This window comes from Procambarus clarkii, chromosome 31 (assembly GCF_040958095.1).
Source record: "Procambarus clarkii isolate CNS0578487 chromosome 31, FALCON_Pclarkii_2.0, whole genome shotgun sequence".
Taxonomy (NCBI): domain Eukaryota; kingdom Metazoa; phylum Arthropoda; class Malacostraca; order Decapoda; family Cambaridae; genus Procambarus; species Procambarus clarkii.
Genome location: NC_091180.1, coordinates 6309396 through 6328755, shown reverse-complemented (window position 1 = coordinate 6328755; position 19360 = coordinate 6309396). Strand labels below are relative to the sequence as shown.

General features: G+C 49.3%; 1 protein-coding gene across 1 annotated transcript in view; it reads right to left on the bottom strand.

Moving 5' to 3' along the window:
• Ttd14 (TRPL translocation defect 14) overlaps window positions 1-19360 on the bottom strand; it is a 330131-nt gene that overhangs the window by 234448 nt on the left and 76323 nt on the right. Inside the window, exon 2 of the mRNA XM_045743040.2 lies at window positions 2531-2598. Coding sequence (XP_045598996.1) covers window positions 2531-2598 — 68 coding nt within the window. The remainder of the gene's footprint in view (window positions 1-2530; window positions 2599-19360) is intronic.

The following is a 19360-nucleotide window of genomic DNA, read 5'->3' as shown; positions in this document are numbered from 1 at the left end:
AAGATGACAATGAACTTACCCAGACAGATACTCCTACTCGGACACCACCTCCTGTGGTTGACAGACCACTGGATGTTCAGCAACCCCATACTAGCAATTATAATCTTAGATCTAGACCTCTCGTTTCAACCGTGCACTCACCACACGTCCATTGGCTAGATGTTAACGAGGATATCTCTCAAGATGATAGTTTGTCACATGAAGTTTCATCTGTTCCGGACCTTCAGTCAGAGCCAGAGTTGTATAGTGCTCTGGATGAGCTAGGTGTAGATATCCGCAGAATTTATAATTGAATGCACTCTGTAGTTATTCTGTTTGTTTGGAAAAAAAAAAAAAACTCAATTGCAGTATTTCTACCACATGTGTCTTATTATTACCATTATATATAATGTATAGTTTTTCTCAACTTTATTTTGTTATGAATTAGATGCCATTGTCAAGTCTACTACCATTTGTATTTTTACAGTGCTTGTCATAAGAGTTATTATTGTTCTAGCAACCACATTGTGGCCAGTGAATCCTGACTGCTATCACGCAGATGTTAGTCTTCTTGATCCAGGTCTTGTATATGCTTGTAAATATATTGCACATTATATATATTGTACATTGGTCTTGTAAATATATTGTATATTTCGAAAAAAAAAAAAAAAAAAAAGAGAAAAAAAAAAAATTATCTATCTTGAAATTCAATTGTGGTTGTTAGGTCAGAACTTTGTTCCATTAATGTAATAATTGTTTAATTTTGTATGGTTTTCAAGCACATGCCATTGACACATGTTAATAATTTTGTTTAGGCAATACCTTGAGTTGTATTGTTCATATCTGATCAGTAGACATACACATGTTCTTAATACTCTGATTTAATCAAAGCATTGTTACCATGATTTTCACCTATTATGATGAATTTTTTTTTTGGTGCATATATGCCGAGTTGTTTGTATTACGCACACCTGATCTTCTTTCAATGTTTTATTATGCAAATTTCACATGTAAGCCATTATTGTATGCCACCGAGGTCCTTTCAGTATCATTGTAACTATATAGCTAGCCAGAGCTTGTCGACAAGGGACGTCGACTTGGTAGCGTGTCCGAGCGGTGTTATACTCAAATTCTGTCAGTTGAAATGTAACCAATCACAGGCAAGTAGGCCTCTGACGTCATGCCAGACAGAGGAGCATCAAGCATGCTCCCAGCAGCCTCAGTTATCCTCACAGACCCAGAGTAGGTGGACCTCGGCTGGCCAGTTATACACCTGTTTGCCTCAGTCAATAAATATATACAGAAGCGACTACTGAGTCTACATTCTACCCGAACAAGGCAAACGAATACACATCCACGGTGTTGACCTGCACATCCACGGTGTTGACCTGCACATCCACGGTGTTGACCTGCACATCCACGGTGTTGACCTGCACATCCACGGTGTTGACCTGCACATCCACGGTGTTGACCTGCACATCCACGGTGTTGACCTGCACATCCACGGTGTTGACCTACACATCCACGGTGTTGACCTGCACATCCACGGTGTTGACCTGCACATCCACGGTGTTGACCTGCACATCCACGGTGTTGACCTGCACATCCACGGTGTTGACCTGCACATCCACGGTGTTGACCTGCACATCCACGGTGTTGACCTGCACATCCACGGTGTTGACCTGCACATCCACGGTGTTGACCTGCACATCCACGGTGTTGACCTGCACATCCACGGTGTTGACCTACACATCCACGGTGTTGACCTGCACATCCACGGTGTTGACCTGCACATCCACGGTGTTGACCTACACATCCACGGTGTTGACCTGCACATCCACGGTGTTGACCTGCACATCCACGGTGTTGACCTACACATCCACGGTGTTGACCTGCACATCCACGGTGTTGACCTGCACATCCACGGTGTTGACCTGCACATCCACGGTGTTGACCTACACATCCACGGTGTTGACCTGCACATCCACGGTGTTGACCTGCACATCCACGGTGTTGACCTGCACATCCACGGTGTTGACCTGCATATCCACGGTGCTGACCTGCACATCCACGGTGCTGACCTACACATCCACGGTGTTGACCTGCACATTATCCAACACTTCCACTGACCACCTCTCATTATTGTCATCACTACTGCTTGTGCATTTTTTTTTTTTTTTTAGAAATTCATATAAAATCCCTTTTTAAACATATTGGGATGAAATTTTCCTGACGCTGATGCCAAATAAGGTGAGATTTGTCTAACAGTCTTCACTATAGTATATTTGGAGGAATATTTTTGTGGAGCGGGCGCCTGAAGCCAGTGTATGGGTGCAGCATTAGGAGAGTGTTGGGTGAGCGAGGAGAGTACACACACACTCACCTTACACAGGTACACACAGGTGTAGTGAAGGTACACACTCACCTTACACAGGTACACACAGGTGTGGTGAAGGTACACACTCACCTTACACAGGTACACACAGGTGTGGTGAAGGTACACACTCACCTTACACAGGTACACACAGGTGTAGTGAAGGTACACACTCACCTTCCAGCCGAGGTTCTCAAAGAAGGTGCAGAGTCTGGACTGTCCGGTGGTCTTGCCCCCACACGGTCCTGGAACAACAGTACACTCAGGTTACTACAAGTACTACACCCACCACCCGCCCTACACCACCACACACGGCCCTGGAACAACAGTACACTCAGGTTACTACAAGTACTACACCCACCACCCGCCCTACACCACCCCACACGGTCCTGGAACAACAGTACACTCGGGTTACTACAAGTACTACACCCACCACCCGCCCTACACCACCACACACGGCCCTGGAACAACAGTACACTCGGGTTACTACAAGTACTACACCCACCACCCGCCCTACACCACCCCACACGGCCCTGGAACAACAGTACACTCGGGTTACTACAAGTACTACACCCACCACCCGCCCTACACCACCACACACGGCCCTGGAACAACAGTACACTCGGGTTACTACAAGTACTACACCCACCACCCGCCCTACACCACCCCACACGGCCCTGGAACAACAGTACACTCGGGTTACTACAAGTACTACACCCACCACCCGCCCTACACCACCACACACGGCCCTGGAACAACAGTACACTCGGGTTACTACAAGTACTACACCCACCACCCGCCCTACACCACCCCACACGGTCCTGGAACAACAGTACACTCAGGTTACTACAAGTACTACACCCACCACCCGCCCTACACCACCGCACACGGTCCTGGAACAACAGTACACTCAGGTTACTACAAGTACTACACCCACCACCCGCCCTACACCACCCCACACGGCCCTGGAACAACAGTACACTCGGGTTACTACAAGTACTACACCCACCACCCGCCCCACACCACCACACACGGCCCTGGAACAACAGTACACTCGGGTTACTACAAGTACTACACCCACCACACACCACCACACACGGCCCTGGAACAACAGTACACTCGGGTTACTACAAGTACTACACCCACCACCCGCCCCACACCACCACACACGGCCCTGGAACAACAGTACACTCGGGTTACTACAAGTACTACACCCACCACCCGCCCTACACCACCACACACGGCCCTGGAACAACAGTACACTCGGGTTACTACAAGTACTACACCCACCACCCGCCCTACACCACCACACACGGCCCTGGAACAACAGTACACTCGGGTTACTACAAGTACTACACCCATCACCCGCCCTACACCACCACACACGGCCCTGGAACAACAGTACACTCAGGTTACTACAAGTACTACACCCACCACCCGCCCTACACCACCCCACACGGCCCTGGAACAACAGTACACTCGGGTTACTACAAGTACTACACCCACCACCCGCCCTACACCACCGCACACGGTCCTGGAACAACAGTACACTCGGGTTACTACAAGTACTACACCCACCACCCGCCCTACACCACCCCACACGGCCCTGGAACAACAGTACACTCGGGTTACTACAAGTACTACACCCACCACCCGCCCTACACCACCCCACACGGCCCTGGAACAACAGTACACTCGGGTTACTACAAGTACTACACCCACCACCCGCCCTACACCACCCCACACGGCCCTGGAACAACAGTACACTCGGGTTACTACAAGTACTACACCCACCACCCGCCCCACACCACCACACACGGCCCTGGAACAACAGTACACTCGGGTTACTACAAGTACTACACCCACCACCAGCCCCACACCACCACACACGGCCCTGGAACAACAGTACACTCGGGTTACTACAAGTACTACACCCACCACCCCCCCTACACCACCACACACGGCCCTGGAACAACAGTACACTCGGGTTACTACAAGTACTACACCCACCACCCCCCCTACACCACCACACACGGCCCTGGAACAACAGTACACTCGGGTTACTACAAGTACTACACCCACCACCAGCCCCACACCACCACACACGGTCCTGAAACAACAGTACACTCGGGTTACTACAAGTACTACACCCACCACCCCCCCTACACCACCACACACGGCCCTGGAACAACAGTACACTCGGGTTACTACAAGTACTACACCCACCACCCGCCCTACACCACCACACACGGCCCTGGAACAACAGTACACTCGGGTTACTACAAGTACTACACCCACCACCCGCCCTACACCACCACACACGGCCCTGGAACAACAGTACACTCGGGTTACTACAAGTACTACACCCACCACCCCCCCTACACCACCACACACGGCCCTGGAACAACAGTACGCTCAGGTTACTACAAGTACTACACCCACCACCCGCCCTACACCACCACACACGGCCCTGGAACAACAGTACACTCAGGTTACTACAAGTACTACACCCACCACCCCCCCTACACCACCACACACGGCCCTGGAACAACAGTACACTCAGGTTACTACAAGTACTACACCCACCACCCGCCCTACACCACCACACACGGTCCTGGAACAACAGTACACTCAGGTTACTACAAGTACTACACCCATCACCAGCCCTACACCACCACACACGGCCCTGGAACAACAGTACACTCGGGTTACTACAAGTACTACACCCACCACCCGCCCTACACCACCCCACACGGCCCTGGAACAACAGTACACTCGGGTTACTACAAGTACTACACCCACCACCCGCCCTACACCACCACACACGGCCCTGGAACAACAGTACACTCGGGTTACTACAAGTACTACACCCACCACCCGCCCCACACCACCACACACGGCCCTGGAACAACAGTACACTCGGGTTACTACAAGTACTACACCCACCACCCCCCCTACACCACCACACACGGCCCTGGAACAACAGTACACTCAGGTTACTACAAGTACTACACCCACCACCCGCCCTACACCACCACACACGGCCCTGGAACAACAGTACACTCAGGTTACTACAAGTACTACACCCACCACCCCCCCTACACCACCCCACACGGCCCTGGAACAACAGTACACTCAGGTTACTACAAGTACTACACCCACCACCCCCCCTACACCACCCCACACGGCCCTGGAACAACAGTACACTCAGGTTACTACAAGTACTACACCCACCACCCCCCCTACACCACCCCACACGGCCCTGGAACAACAGTACACTCGGGTTACTACAAGTACTACACCCACCACCCGCCCTACACCACCACACACGGCCCTGGAACAACAGTACACTCGGGTTACTACAAGTACTACACCCACCACCCGCCCTACACCACCCCACACGGCCCTGGAACAACAGTACACTCGGGTTACTACAAGTACTACACCCACCACCCGCCCTACACCACCACACACGGCCCTGGAACAACAGTACACTCGGGTTACTACAAGTACTACACCCACCACCCGCCCTACACCACCCCACACGGTCCTGGAACAACAGTACACTCAGGTTACTACAAGTACTACACCCACCACCCGCCCTACACCACCGCACACGGTCCTGGAACAACAGTACACTCAGGTTACTACAAGTACTACACCCACCACCCGCCCTACACCACCCCACACGGCCCTGGAACAACAGTACACTCGGGTTACTACAAGTACTACACCCACCACCCGCCCCACACCACCACACACGGCCCTGGAACAACAGTACACTCGGGTTACTACAAGTACTACACCCACCACACACCACCACACACGGCCCTGGAACAACAGTACACTCGGGTTACTACAAGTACTACACCCACCACCCGCCCCACACCACCACACACGGCCCTGGAACAACAGTACACTCGGGTTACTACAAGTACTACACCCACCACCCGCCCTACACCACCACACACGGCCCTGGAACAACAGTACACTCGGGTTACTACAAGTACTACACCCACCACCCGCCCTACACCACCACACACGGCCCTGGAACAACAGTACACTCGGGTTACTACAAGTACTACACCCATCACCCGCCCTACACCACCACACACGGCCCTGGAACAACAGTACACTCAGGTTACTACAAGTACTACACCCACCACCCGCCCTACACCACCCCACACGGCCCTGGAACAACAGTACACTCGGGTTACTACAAGTACTACACCCACCACCCGCCCTACACCACCGCACACGGTCCTGGAACAACAGTACACTCGGGTTACTACAAGTACTACACCCACCACCCGCCCTACACCACCCCACACGGCCCTGGAACAACAGTACACTCGGGTTACTACAAGTACTACACCCACCACCCGCCCTACACCACCCCACACGGCCCTGGAACAACAGTACACTCGGGTTACTACAAGTACTACACCCACCACCCGCCCTACACCACCCCACACGGCCCTGGAACAACAGTACACTCGGGTTACTACAAGTACTACACCCACCACCCGCCCCACACCACCACACACGGCCCTGGAACAACAGTACACTCGGGTTACTACAAGTACTACACCCACCACCAGCCCCACACCACCACACACGGCCCTGGAACAACAGTACACTCGGGTTACTACAAGTACTACACCCACCACCCGCCCTACACCACCACACACGGCCCTGGAACAACAGTACACTCGGGTTACTACAAGTACTACACCCACCACCCCCCCTACACCACCACACACGGCCCTGGAACAACAGTACACTCGGGTTACTACAAGTACTACACCCACCTACCAGCCCCTACACCACCACACACGGTCCTGAACAACAGTACACTCGGGTTACTACAAGTACTACACCCACCACCCCCCCTACACCACCACACACGGCCCTGGAACAACAGTACACTCGGGTTACTACAAGTACTACACCCACCACCCGCCCTACACCACCACACACGGCCCTGGAACAACAGTACACTCGGGTTACTACAAGTACTACACCCACCACCCGCCCTACACCACCACACACGGCCCTGGAACAACAGTACACTCGGGTTACTACAAGTACTACACCACCACCCGCCCTACACCACCACACACGGCCCTGGAACAACAGTACACTCGGGTTACTACAAGTACTACACCCACCACCCGCCCTACACCACCACACACGGCCCTGGAACAACAGTACACTCGGGTTACTACAAGTACTACACCCACCACCCGCCCTACACCACCACACACGGCCCTGGAACAACAGTACACTCGGGTTACTACAAGTACTACACCCACCACCCGCCCTACACCACCACACACGGCCCTGGAACAACAGTACACTCGGGTTACTACAAGTACTACACCCACCACCCGCCCTACACCACCACACACGGCCCTGGAACAACAGTACACTCAGGTTACTACAAGTACTACACCCACCACCCGCCCTACACCACCACACACGGCCCTGGAACAACAGTACACTCAGGTTACTACAAGTACTACACCCACCACCCCCCTACACCACCACACACGGCCCTGGAACAACAGTACACTCGGGTTACTACAAGTACTACACCCACCACCAGCCCTACACCACCACACACGGCCCTGGAACAACAGTACACTCGGGTTACTACAAGTACTACACCCACCACCCCCCCTACACCACCACACACGGCCCTGGAACAACAGTACACTCGGGTTACTACAAGTACTACACCCACCACCCCCCCTACACCACCACACACGGCCCTGGAACAACAGTACACTCGGGTTACTACAAGTACTACACCCACCACCAGCCCTACACCACCACACACGGCCCTGGAACAACAAGTACTACACCCACCACCCCCCCTACACCACCACACACGGCCCTGGAACAACAGTACACTCGGGTTACTACAAGTACTACACCCACCACCCCCCCTACACCACCACACACGGCCCTGGAACAACAGTACACTCGGGTTACTACAAGTACTACACCCACCACCAGCCCTACACTACCACACACGGCCCTGGAACAACAGTACACTCAGGTTACTACAAGTACTACACCCACCACCAGCCCTACACCACCACACACGGCCCTGGAACAACAGTACACTCGGGTTACTACAAGTACTACACCCACCACCAGCCCTACACCACCACACACGGCCCTGGAACAACAGTACACTCGGGTTACTACAAGTACTACACCCACCACCCCCCCTACACCACCACACACGGCCCTGGAACAACAGTACACTCGGGTTACTACAAGTACTACACCCACCACCCCCCCTACACCACCCCACACGGCCCTGGAACAACAGTACACTCGGGTTACTACAAGTACTACACCCACCACCCCCCCTACACCACCCCACACGGCCCTGGAACAACAGTACACTCGGGTTACTACAAGTACTACACCCACCACCAGCCCTACACCACCACACACGGTCCTGGGACAACAGTACACTCAGGTTACTACAAGTACTACACCCACCACCCCCCCTACACCACCACACACGGCCCTGGGACAACAGTACACTCAGGTTACTACAAGTACTACACCCACCACCCCCCCTACACCACCACACACGGCCCTGGGACAACAGTACACTCGGGTTACTACAAGTACTACACCCACCACCCCCCCTACACCACCACACACGGCCCTGGAACAACAAGTACTACACCCACCACCCGCCCTACACCACCACACACGGCCCTGGAACAACAAGTACTACACCCACCACCCCCCCTACACCACCACACACGGCCCTGGAACAACAAGTACTACACCCACCACCCCCCCTACACCACCACACACGGCCCTGGAACAACAAGTACTACACCCACCACCCCCCCTACACCACCACACACGGCCCTGGAACAACAAGTACTACACCCACCACCCCCCCCTACACCACCACACACGGCCCTGGAACAACAGTACACTCAGGTTACTACAAGTACTACACCCACCACCCGCCCTACACCACCACACACGGCCCTGGAACAACAAGTACTACACCCACCACCCGCCCTACACCACCACACACGGCCCTGGAACAACAGTACACTCAGGTTACTACAAGTACTACACCCACCACCCGCCCTACACCACCACACACGGCCCTGGAACAACAAGTACTACACCCACCACCCCCCCTACACCACCACACACGGCCCTGGAACAACAGTACACTCAGGTTACTACAAGTACTACACCCACCACCCGCCCTACACCACCACACACGGCCCTGGAACAACAGTACACTCAGGTTACTACAAGTACTACACCCACCACCCGCCCTACACCACCACACACGGCCCTGGAACAACAAGTACTACACCCACCACCCCCCCTACACCACCACACACGGCCCTGGAACAACAGTACACTCAGGTTACTACAAGTACTACACCCACCACCCGCCCTACACCACCACACACGGCCCTGGAACAACAGTACACTCAGGTTACTACAAGTACTACACCCACCACCCGCCCTACACCACCACACACGGCCCTGGAACAACAAGTACTACACCCACCACCCCCCCTACACCACCACACACGGCCCTGGAACAACAGTACACTCAGGTTACTACAAGTACTACACCCACCACCCGCCCTACACCACCACACACGGTCCTGGAACAACAGTACACTCAGGTTACTACAAGTACTACACCCACCACCCGCCCTACACCACCACACACGGCCCTGGAACAACAGTACACTCGGGTTACTACAAGTACTACACCCACCACCCCCCCTACACCACCACACACGGTCCTGGAACAACAAGTACTACACCCACCACCCGCCCTACACCACCACACACGGCCCTGGAACAACAACAATTGATTGACGAATAATTTTAGTTAAGAATCGACAAGAAAAGAATGTCTTGGTAAATATGATTCCGTATGAAGTGCAGATTTGTTTAAGAACACTGCTAGTAAGAACTCTTAAGTTGATAAAGAGAAATATATTGACACAGTTTTTGAAAATCTTGATAAATGACTAAACACACTAACTAATTGGTTAAGGGAATAGTTCTACGTTTGATAATTGACAAAGAATCAGTTGCTGAATGGAAGAAACAGTTTAAAGAATTAGTAACAAGATGAAGAGAGAACATGTACGGAAAAGCGATGTATACAGAACCTGGAGAATACGACAAACAACACAATATGAAGAATGAACAATGAACTTGGGAAGAACATGCTAAGAACATTATGAGACCATGATAGAGAACACAGAACGTCAGGGGAATTTGTAGAGAACATGAGAGAATGTGATGATCACACTGAATATGCGGGGAATATGAACTGAACTGGCAGAGAACATGATGGGTACGTTTGCAGAACATGGAGAGAACATGAGCATGCGATGAACACGGAGAAACAGGTGAAAAATATGATTTGACCGTGCTGAGAACATGAATAGTGAGTATAAAAGTTGACCAGAGAACTTAGAGAGACTACACAAATACAGTAAAATTATTGGGTAATAGTTGTACTTTTAAACTCTGGGGAGGGAGGGAGACGAGATGGGGGAGGGGGAGAGATGCAGGGAGTAGGGGTGCAGGGAGTGGGGGAGGGGAGGCAAAGGGTGTGGGGAGTGGGGGGGGGGGAGGTAAGGTGTGACATGACCGTGTCATTATGACCTCGTTAGTGATCATTAACATAGCTGAGTAAACAAAGCATATTGAAGGAGTGGATATGTTTACTTTGATAAGATGATAAGACTGGAGAGCATCTTGATCTGAAACAATTAACTTTGGTGAACGTTGAACTTGGGAAGAGGACAAGAGCTGAAACTTGGGTAATATTGTTTTTACTGTCTGAAATACGGCAGTTTTAAATCTCAGGGGATTTGGTAAGATACTAAAGAAGGTACGAGACGGGGTTAAGGTGGGGGACGGGAGCTGGAGCTTGGTAATTAATGGTTTGGATCTATTTTACTATGTCTGAAATACAGCGATTTTAAATTTCCGGAACATTGTTCAGGTATTAACGAAGATACGAGAGAGGGTTAAGGCGAGGACAGGAGCTAGAGCTCGGTAATTGTTTGGAGTTATTGTACTACATCTGAAATATGACTTTAAAATTGGACTAAAATTGTGGTATTAATAATGACTCTACACTTATAAACGTATAGGGCTGGGTCAAGGAGCTAATATCTGATCAACTTTTAAAATATATCTCCTCATTAATTATATCCATGTGAACTTTTAAGAACTCGGTGAGGATTAAAACTTGGATTCCTGTTTTTGTTTTTGGTCTTAAAATGGTCTTTACCACATTTTGGTCTTCAACTGGACTCTGACAATATTTCGGTACCAGCTGGTCTCTGACTAATTTCGGTCTTAAAAATGGACTCTATCATATTTTTGGTCTTAAAATGGTCTGTCAAAATTTGGGCTTAAACTGGTATCTGTTCAATTTCGGTCTTATATTGTATTTTGAACAATTTTGGTCTTTTACTGGACTCTGAAGAAATTCAGTCTTTAACTCGTCTGACTAATTTTCGGTCTTAAAACAGACACTGAAGACATTAGGTCTTAAATGGTCTTTTGAGAAAGTATAGTCTGAAGCCTCACCGATCATCACCCCCCCCCCAAAATGTGCATTGATGCTTCATCCCTACTGTGTACACTGTTGCTGTAGTCTTGGTGTGTGTACACTGTTGCTGTAGTCTTGGTGTGTGTACACTGTTGCTGTAGTCTTGGTGTGTGTACACTGTTGCTGTAGTCTTGGTGTGTGTACACTGTTGCTGTAGTCTTGGTGTGTGTACACTGGTGCTGTAGTCTTGGTGTGTGTACACTGTTGCTGTAGTCTTGGTGTGTGTACACTGTTGCTGTAGTCTTGGTGTGTGTACACTGTTGCTGTAGTCTTGGTGTGTGTACACTGTTGCTGTAGTCTTGGTGTGTGTACACTGTTGCTGTAGTCTTGGTGTGTGTACACTGTTGCTGTAGTCTTGGTGTGTGTACACTGTTGCTGTAGTCTTGGTGTGTGTACACTGTTGCTGTAGTCTTGGTGTGTGTACACTGTTGCTGTAGTCTTGGTGTGTGTACACTGTTGCTGTAGTCTTGGTGTGTGTACACTGTTGCTGTAGTCTTGGTGTGTGTACACTGTTGCTGTAGTCTTGGTGTGTGTACACTGTTGCTGTAGTCTTGGTGTGTGTACACTGTTGCTGTAGTCTTGGTGTGTGTACACTGTTGCTGTAGTCTTGGTGTGTGTACACTGTTGCTGTAGTCTTGGTGTGTGTACACTGTTGCTGTAGTCTTGGTGTGTGTACACTGTTGCTGTAGTCTTGGTGTGTGTACACTGGTGCTGTAGTCTTGGTGTACACTGTTGCTGTAGTCTTGGTGTGTGTACACTGGTGCTGTAGTCTTGGTGTGTGTACACTGTTGCTGTAGTCTTGGTGTGTGTACACTGGTGCTGTAGTCTTGGTGTGTGTACACTGGTGCTGTAGTCTTGGTGTACACTGTTGCTGTAGTCTTGGTGTACACTGGTGCTGTAGTCTTGGTGTACACTGGTGCTGTAGTCTTGGTGTACACTGGTGCTGTAGTCTTGGTGTACACTGGTGCTGTAGTCTTGGTGTACACTGTTGCTGTAGTCTTGGTGTACACTGGTGCTGTAGTCTTGGTGTACACTGGTGCTGTAGTCTTGGTGTACACTGGTGCTGTAGTCTTGGTGTACACTGTTGCTGTAGTCTTGGTGTACACTGGTACTATAGTCTTGGTGTACACTGGTACTATAGTCTTGGTGTACACTGGTACTATAGTCTTGGTGTACACTGGTACTATAGTCTTGGTGTACACTGGTGCTGTAGTCTTGGTGTACACTGGTGCTGTAGTCTTGGTGTACACTGGTGCTGTAGTCTTGGTGTACACTGGTGCTGTAGTCTTGGTGTACACTTGCTATAGTCTTGGTGTACACTGGTACTATAGTCTTGGTGTACACTGGTACTATAGTCTTGGTGTACACTGGTACTATAGTCTTGGTGTACACTGGTGCTGTAGTCTTGGTGTACACTGGTACTGTAGTCTTGGTGTACACTGGTGCTGTAGTCTTGGTGTACACTGGTACTATAGTCTTGGTGTACACTGGTACTGTAGTCTTGGTGTACACTGGTGCTGTAGTCTTGGTGTACACTGGTACTATAGTCTTGGTGTACACTGGTACTATAGTCTTGGTGTACACTGGTACTATAGTCTTGGTGTACACTGGTACTGTAGTCTTGGTGTACACTGGTGCTGTAGTCTTGGTGTACACTGGTACTATAGTCTTGGTGTACACTGGTACTGTAGTCTTGGTGTACACTGGTACTATAGTCTTGGTGTACACTGGTACTATAGTCTTGGTGTACACTGGTGCTGTAGTCTTGGTGTACACTGGTACTATAGTCTTGGTGTACACTGGTACTATAGTCTTGGTGTACACTGGTACTATAGTCTTGGTGTACACTGGTACTATAGTCTTGGTGTACACTGGTGCTGTAGTCTTGGTGTACACTGGTACTATAGTCTTGGTGTACACTGGTACTATAGTCTTGTACCATGCTCACCACTAAGCTGGTGGTATAGTAAGTTGTGGTGGTGGTCAGACGGCAGGTTGTCACGTCTTGTTTTGACTCATCCAAGCTCAAGATTTATATATTGATTTATTTTTATTTATATATATACAAGATAAAAATATAAATTGTAATACATTGTTGTTATTAAGACGCACACTGAGGCACTAGCTGGCACAGCGTTGCGGCCACCTCCTTAATCTCTTTATCATCATAATCTTAAGTTTTCCCAGGAATACGACCCGCCAAATGGTTCAACAACCAGGTACCCATTCACTGCTGGGTGAACAGAGGCGACAGTTAACGATTGGCGCCCGGTCAATCCTCCCCGGCCAGGATACGAACCCAGGTCAAAGTGCTCGCGAAGGGCCGGGCGAGTGCTTTACAAGTGCGCCAAGGGGACTGCTAAATATAGTTCTCATATCACGGTGTTCACTACATTACTCTCACACACTGACACACATTCAACAACTGACAACATTTGACATTAGTGATAATAACTGATGCAATGATAAAACATTGCAAGTGTACACATTATTATTATCTATATATATACCTAGTAGCCAGAACGTCGTACTCTGCCTACTATTCAAGGCCCGATTTGCCTAATAGGCCAAGTTTTCCTGAATTTATATATTTTTCTAATTTTTTTCTTATGAAATTTTAAATGTCCATTTCATTATGTATGGGTTAGTTTGTTTAAATATGAGTTAAAACTAACGTAGATATATGACCAAACCAACCCTACCTAACCTAACCTATCTCTAAAGGTTAGGTTAGGTAGCCGAAAAAGTTAGGTAGTCGAAAAAACATTAATTCATGAAAACTTGGCTTATTAGGCAAATCGGGCCTTGCATAGTAGGCTGAGAAGTGCGTTCTGGCTACTAGGTACGATAATATATATATATATATATATATATATATATATATATATATATATATATATATATATATATATATATATATATATTATTAAATATGACCGAAAAAGTAAGATTAATAATTCTAACACGAATTTTCTCAATCTTTCGTACATTACGCTTCACTGTTGGAGGTAAATCAAAAATCACTTCTCCAAAATTCATTTTTATTTTTAGTCTGACGCGACACGGGCGCGTTTCGTAAAACTTATTACATTTTCAAAGACTTCACAAATACACAACTGATTAGAACTTGCGTTTCCCTGATTTTATATCTACATTTGAGTGAGGTGGGAAGGGTGATGTGGCATTACATTTGAGTGAGGTGGGAAGGGTGATGTGGCATTAACACAAGACAGAACACTAGGGGATATTAATAGGGTATTAAAAGTATCAACACAAGACAGAACAGAAACAATGGGTATTGAATAGAAGTGTTTGTAGAAAGCCTATTGGTCCATATTTCTTGATGCTTCTATATTGGAGCGGAGTCTTGAGGTGGGTAGAATATAGTTGTGCAATAATTGGCTGTTGATTGCTGGTGTTGACTTCTTGATGTGTAGTGCCTCGCAAACGTCAAGCCGTCTGCTATCGCTGTATCTATCGATGATTTCTGTGTTGTTTACTAGGATTTCTCTGGCGATGGTTTGGTTATGGGAAGAGATTATATGTTCCTTAATGGAGCCCTGTTGCTTATGCATCGTTAAACGCCTAGAAAGAGATGTTGTTGTCTTGCCTATATACTGGGTTTTTTGGAGCTTACAGTCCCCAAGTGGGCATTTGAAGGCATAGACGACGTTAGTCTCTTTTAAAGCGTTCTGTTTTGTGTCTGGAGAGTTTCTCATGAGTAGGCTGGCCGTTTTTCTGGTTTTATAGTAAATCGTCAGTTGTATCCTCTGATTTTTGTCTGTAGGGATAACGTTTCTATTAACAATATCTTTCAGGACCCTTTCCTCTGTTTTATGAGCTGTGGAAAAGAAGTTCCTGTAAAATAGTCTAATAGGGGGTATAGGTGTTGTGTTAGTTGTCTCTTCGGAGGTTGCATGGCTTTTCACTTTCCTTCTTATGATGTCTTCGATGACATCAAGACAACGCGCCCGTGTCGCGTCAGACTAAAAATAAAAATGAATTTTGGAGAAGTGATTTTTGATTTACCTCCAACAGTGAAGCGTAATGTACGAAAGATTGAGAAAATTCGTGTTAGAATTATTAATCTTACTTTTTCGGTCATATTTAATAATATATGTCTACAGGAAAGACTGCTACCAAAATATACTAATATATATATATATATATATATATATATATAGGGACAACTATCATCATCTCAAACTGATACCAATATTTGAATTTAATTTGAAATTATGTAAACCGATGTAAAAAAAAAAAAAAAATTAAGAATATAATTTTTAACTTGTCTGTAAAGAAGAAACTAAAGAAATAATAAAACAATTATTTTATAATATTTTATTCAGATAATGAAATATATCCCAAGAGGATAGGATTTGTGAGTATCCGGCTACTTCTACCCTCATCTACTTAATATACACAAGTCCCCTCAAGGGGCGCAGAATTCCATACAAAACACAAATAATACATTACAAATATACCTTAATTCATATTAATATGAATAATCAAATAATACATACCAATATCATTTCGTAATCTAATAACTTGACCAATTCCCGTTCAAATGATCTAAAGGTTTACCAGCACTCGTGGAAACTCAAAATCTGGGTTTAATGGTTTATTTGTTTCGGGAAGAGAAAAGCCATTGAGTGGACAATAAAAGGCGTTGTTAGTGTGCCTGAACACGGTCCACCAAGATCACTGTGTACTCAACATTTGTGAGAGAATTCGCTAAAAATGCACTACCTCCAGTATGATGTTATTCTACTGTGCAAATTTGGTACCTGGCCCTCCAGTATCTTCCATGTATATATTATTTGATACCTTTCTCGTCTCCTTTCCAAAGAGTACATTTTGAGAGCTTTGAGACGATCTCAATAATTTAGATGTTTTATAGTGTCTATGAGTGCCGTATATGTTCTCTGTATTACCTCTAATTCAGAGATCTCTCCCCTCTGTAGGGGGAAGTGAGTACCGAACAATAGTCAAGACGGGGCAGCACCAGGGATTTAAATAGTATTAACGTTGCTGCTGATCTCTGGATGTGAACGTTCTCAATAATCCATCCTATCATCTTCCTGGCCGCCGCTATGTTTGCTCGGTTATGTTCACTAAATGTCTGGTCGTCAATCATCATCAATCCCAGATCTTTTACATGTTGCTTTCCTTCTATGATTGTGTCCTATACCCTGTGTTTCGTTTAACTTCCTCGTTTCAACCATACCTACAATGTCCTTCCACCGTTTATCCTTGCCTCCACCCACATCTTATCGCCTCCACCCACCCCCATCCCCACACCTACACCCCCCATCCCCACACCTACACCCCTCATCCCCACACCTACACCCCTCATCCTCACACCTACACCCCCCATCCCCACACCCCCCATCCCCACACCGACACCCCCCATCCCCCACACCTACACCCCCATCCCCCTCACCTACACCCCTCATCCCCACACCTACACCCCTCATCCCCACACACCCCCATCCCCCACACCTACACCCCTCATCCCCACACCGACACCCCCCATCCCCCACACCCCTCATCCCCACACCTACCCCCCCATCCCCTCACCTACACCCCTCATCCCCACACCTACACCCCCCATCCCCTCACCTAAACCCCTCATCCCCACACCTACACCCCCATCCCCCTCACCTACACCCCTCATCCCCACACCTACACCCCTCATCCCCACACCTACACCCCTCATCCCCACACCTACACCCCTCATCCCCCACACCTACACCCCTCATCCCCTCACCTACACCCCCCATCCCCCACACCCCTCATCCCCACACCTACACCCCCCATCCCCTCACCTACACCCCTCATCCCCACACCTACACCCCCCATCCCCTCACCTACACCCCTCATCCCCACACCTACACCCCCCATCCCCTCACCTACACCCCTCATCCCCACACCCCCCATCCCCTCACCTACACCCCTCATCCCCTCACCTACACCCCCCATCCCCACACCTACACCCCCCATCCCCACACCTACACCCCCCATCCCCACACCTACACCCCCCATCCCCACACCTACACCCCCATCCCCACACCTACACCCCCCATCCCCTCACCTACACCCCTCATCCCCACACCTACACCCCCATCCCCACACCTACACCCCCATCCCCACACCTACACCCCCCATCCCCTCACCTACACCCCTTATCCCCACACCTACACCCCCCATCCCCCACACCTACCCCCCATCCCCACACCTACACCCCCCATCCCCCACACCTACCCCCCATCCCCACACCTACACCCCCCCATCTCCCACACCCCCCATCCCCACACCTACAACCCCCATCCCCTCACCTACACCCCTCATCCCCACACCTACACCCCCCATCCCCTCACCTACACCCCTCATCCCCACACCTACACCCCCATCCCCACACCTACACCCCCCATCCCCTCACCTACACCCCTCATCCCCACACCTACACCCCCCCATCCCCTCACCTACACCCCTCATCCCCACACCTACACCCCCCATCCCCCACACCTACCCCCCATCCCCACACCTACACCCCCCATCCCCCACACCTACCCCCCCATCCCCACTCCTACACCCCCCATCTCCCACACCTACCCCCCCCCCATCCCCTCACCTACCCCCCCCCCCATCCCAACGCCCCCTTTACCCGCTATAATTCACTCCAAGTCATATTCATTATTTTGAACCATTAAAAGATCTAACTCTGTATTCTGTAGAGCGGAGGCGACAGAGATACATAATAATATATACGTGGCACATATTAGAGGGACGGGTTGCAAATCTTAACACGGAGATTACATCACATGAGGCATGGCAGGATGTGCAGAATACCCCCGTTAATAAGCAGAGGTGCAACAGGTACGCTGAGCCAGTACCTATTTCTATCAACATCAAGGACCAAACACTTCATATTCTTCAACAAGTACTCTCCAAGGAATACTTGATCAACCAGGCTGTGATTGGGCTGTTAGGCTTCAAGCAGCCTCGTTAACAGCCTGGTTGACCAGACGACCAAACGTGAAGTCTGGTCGGAGACCGGGCCGTTAATCCCCGGAACCTCCACAGGGCAGCCACAAAGTACACAGCCCCGCGCCTCCACCCCCATCCCTACGTCTATCATACTATCAAGGTTTCCCCAGCTCATAAACGGCCTCCCCCCATGCGACCCACGAGTGCCAGGTACCAACCTATGGCTTGGTGACCCACGAGTGCCAGGTACCAACCTATGGCTTGGTGACCCGGGTGACCGCGCCCAGGACCACCCTACTACAGTCGGCTCCCTCCCGGGTACCTGTTGACACCTCGCTCATGACAACATGACGTGCAAGGTGCCC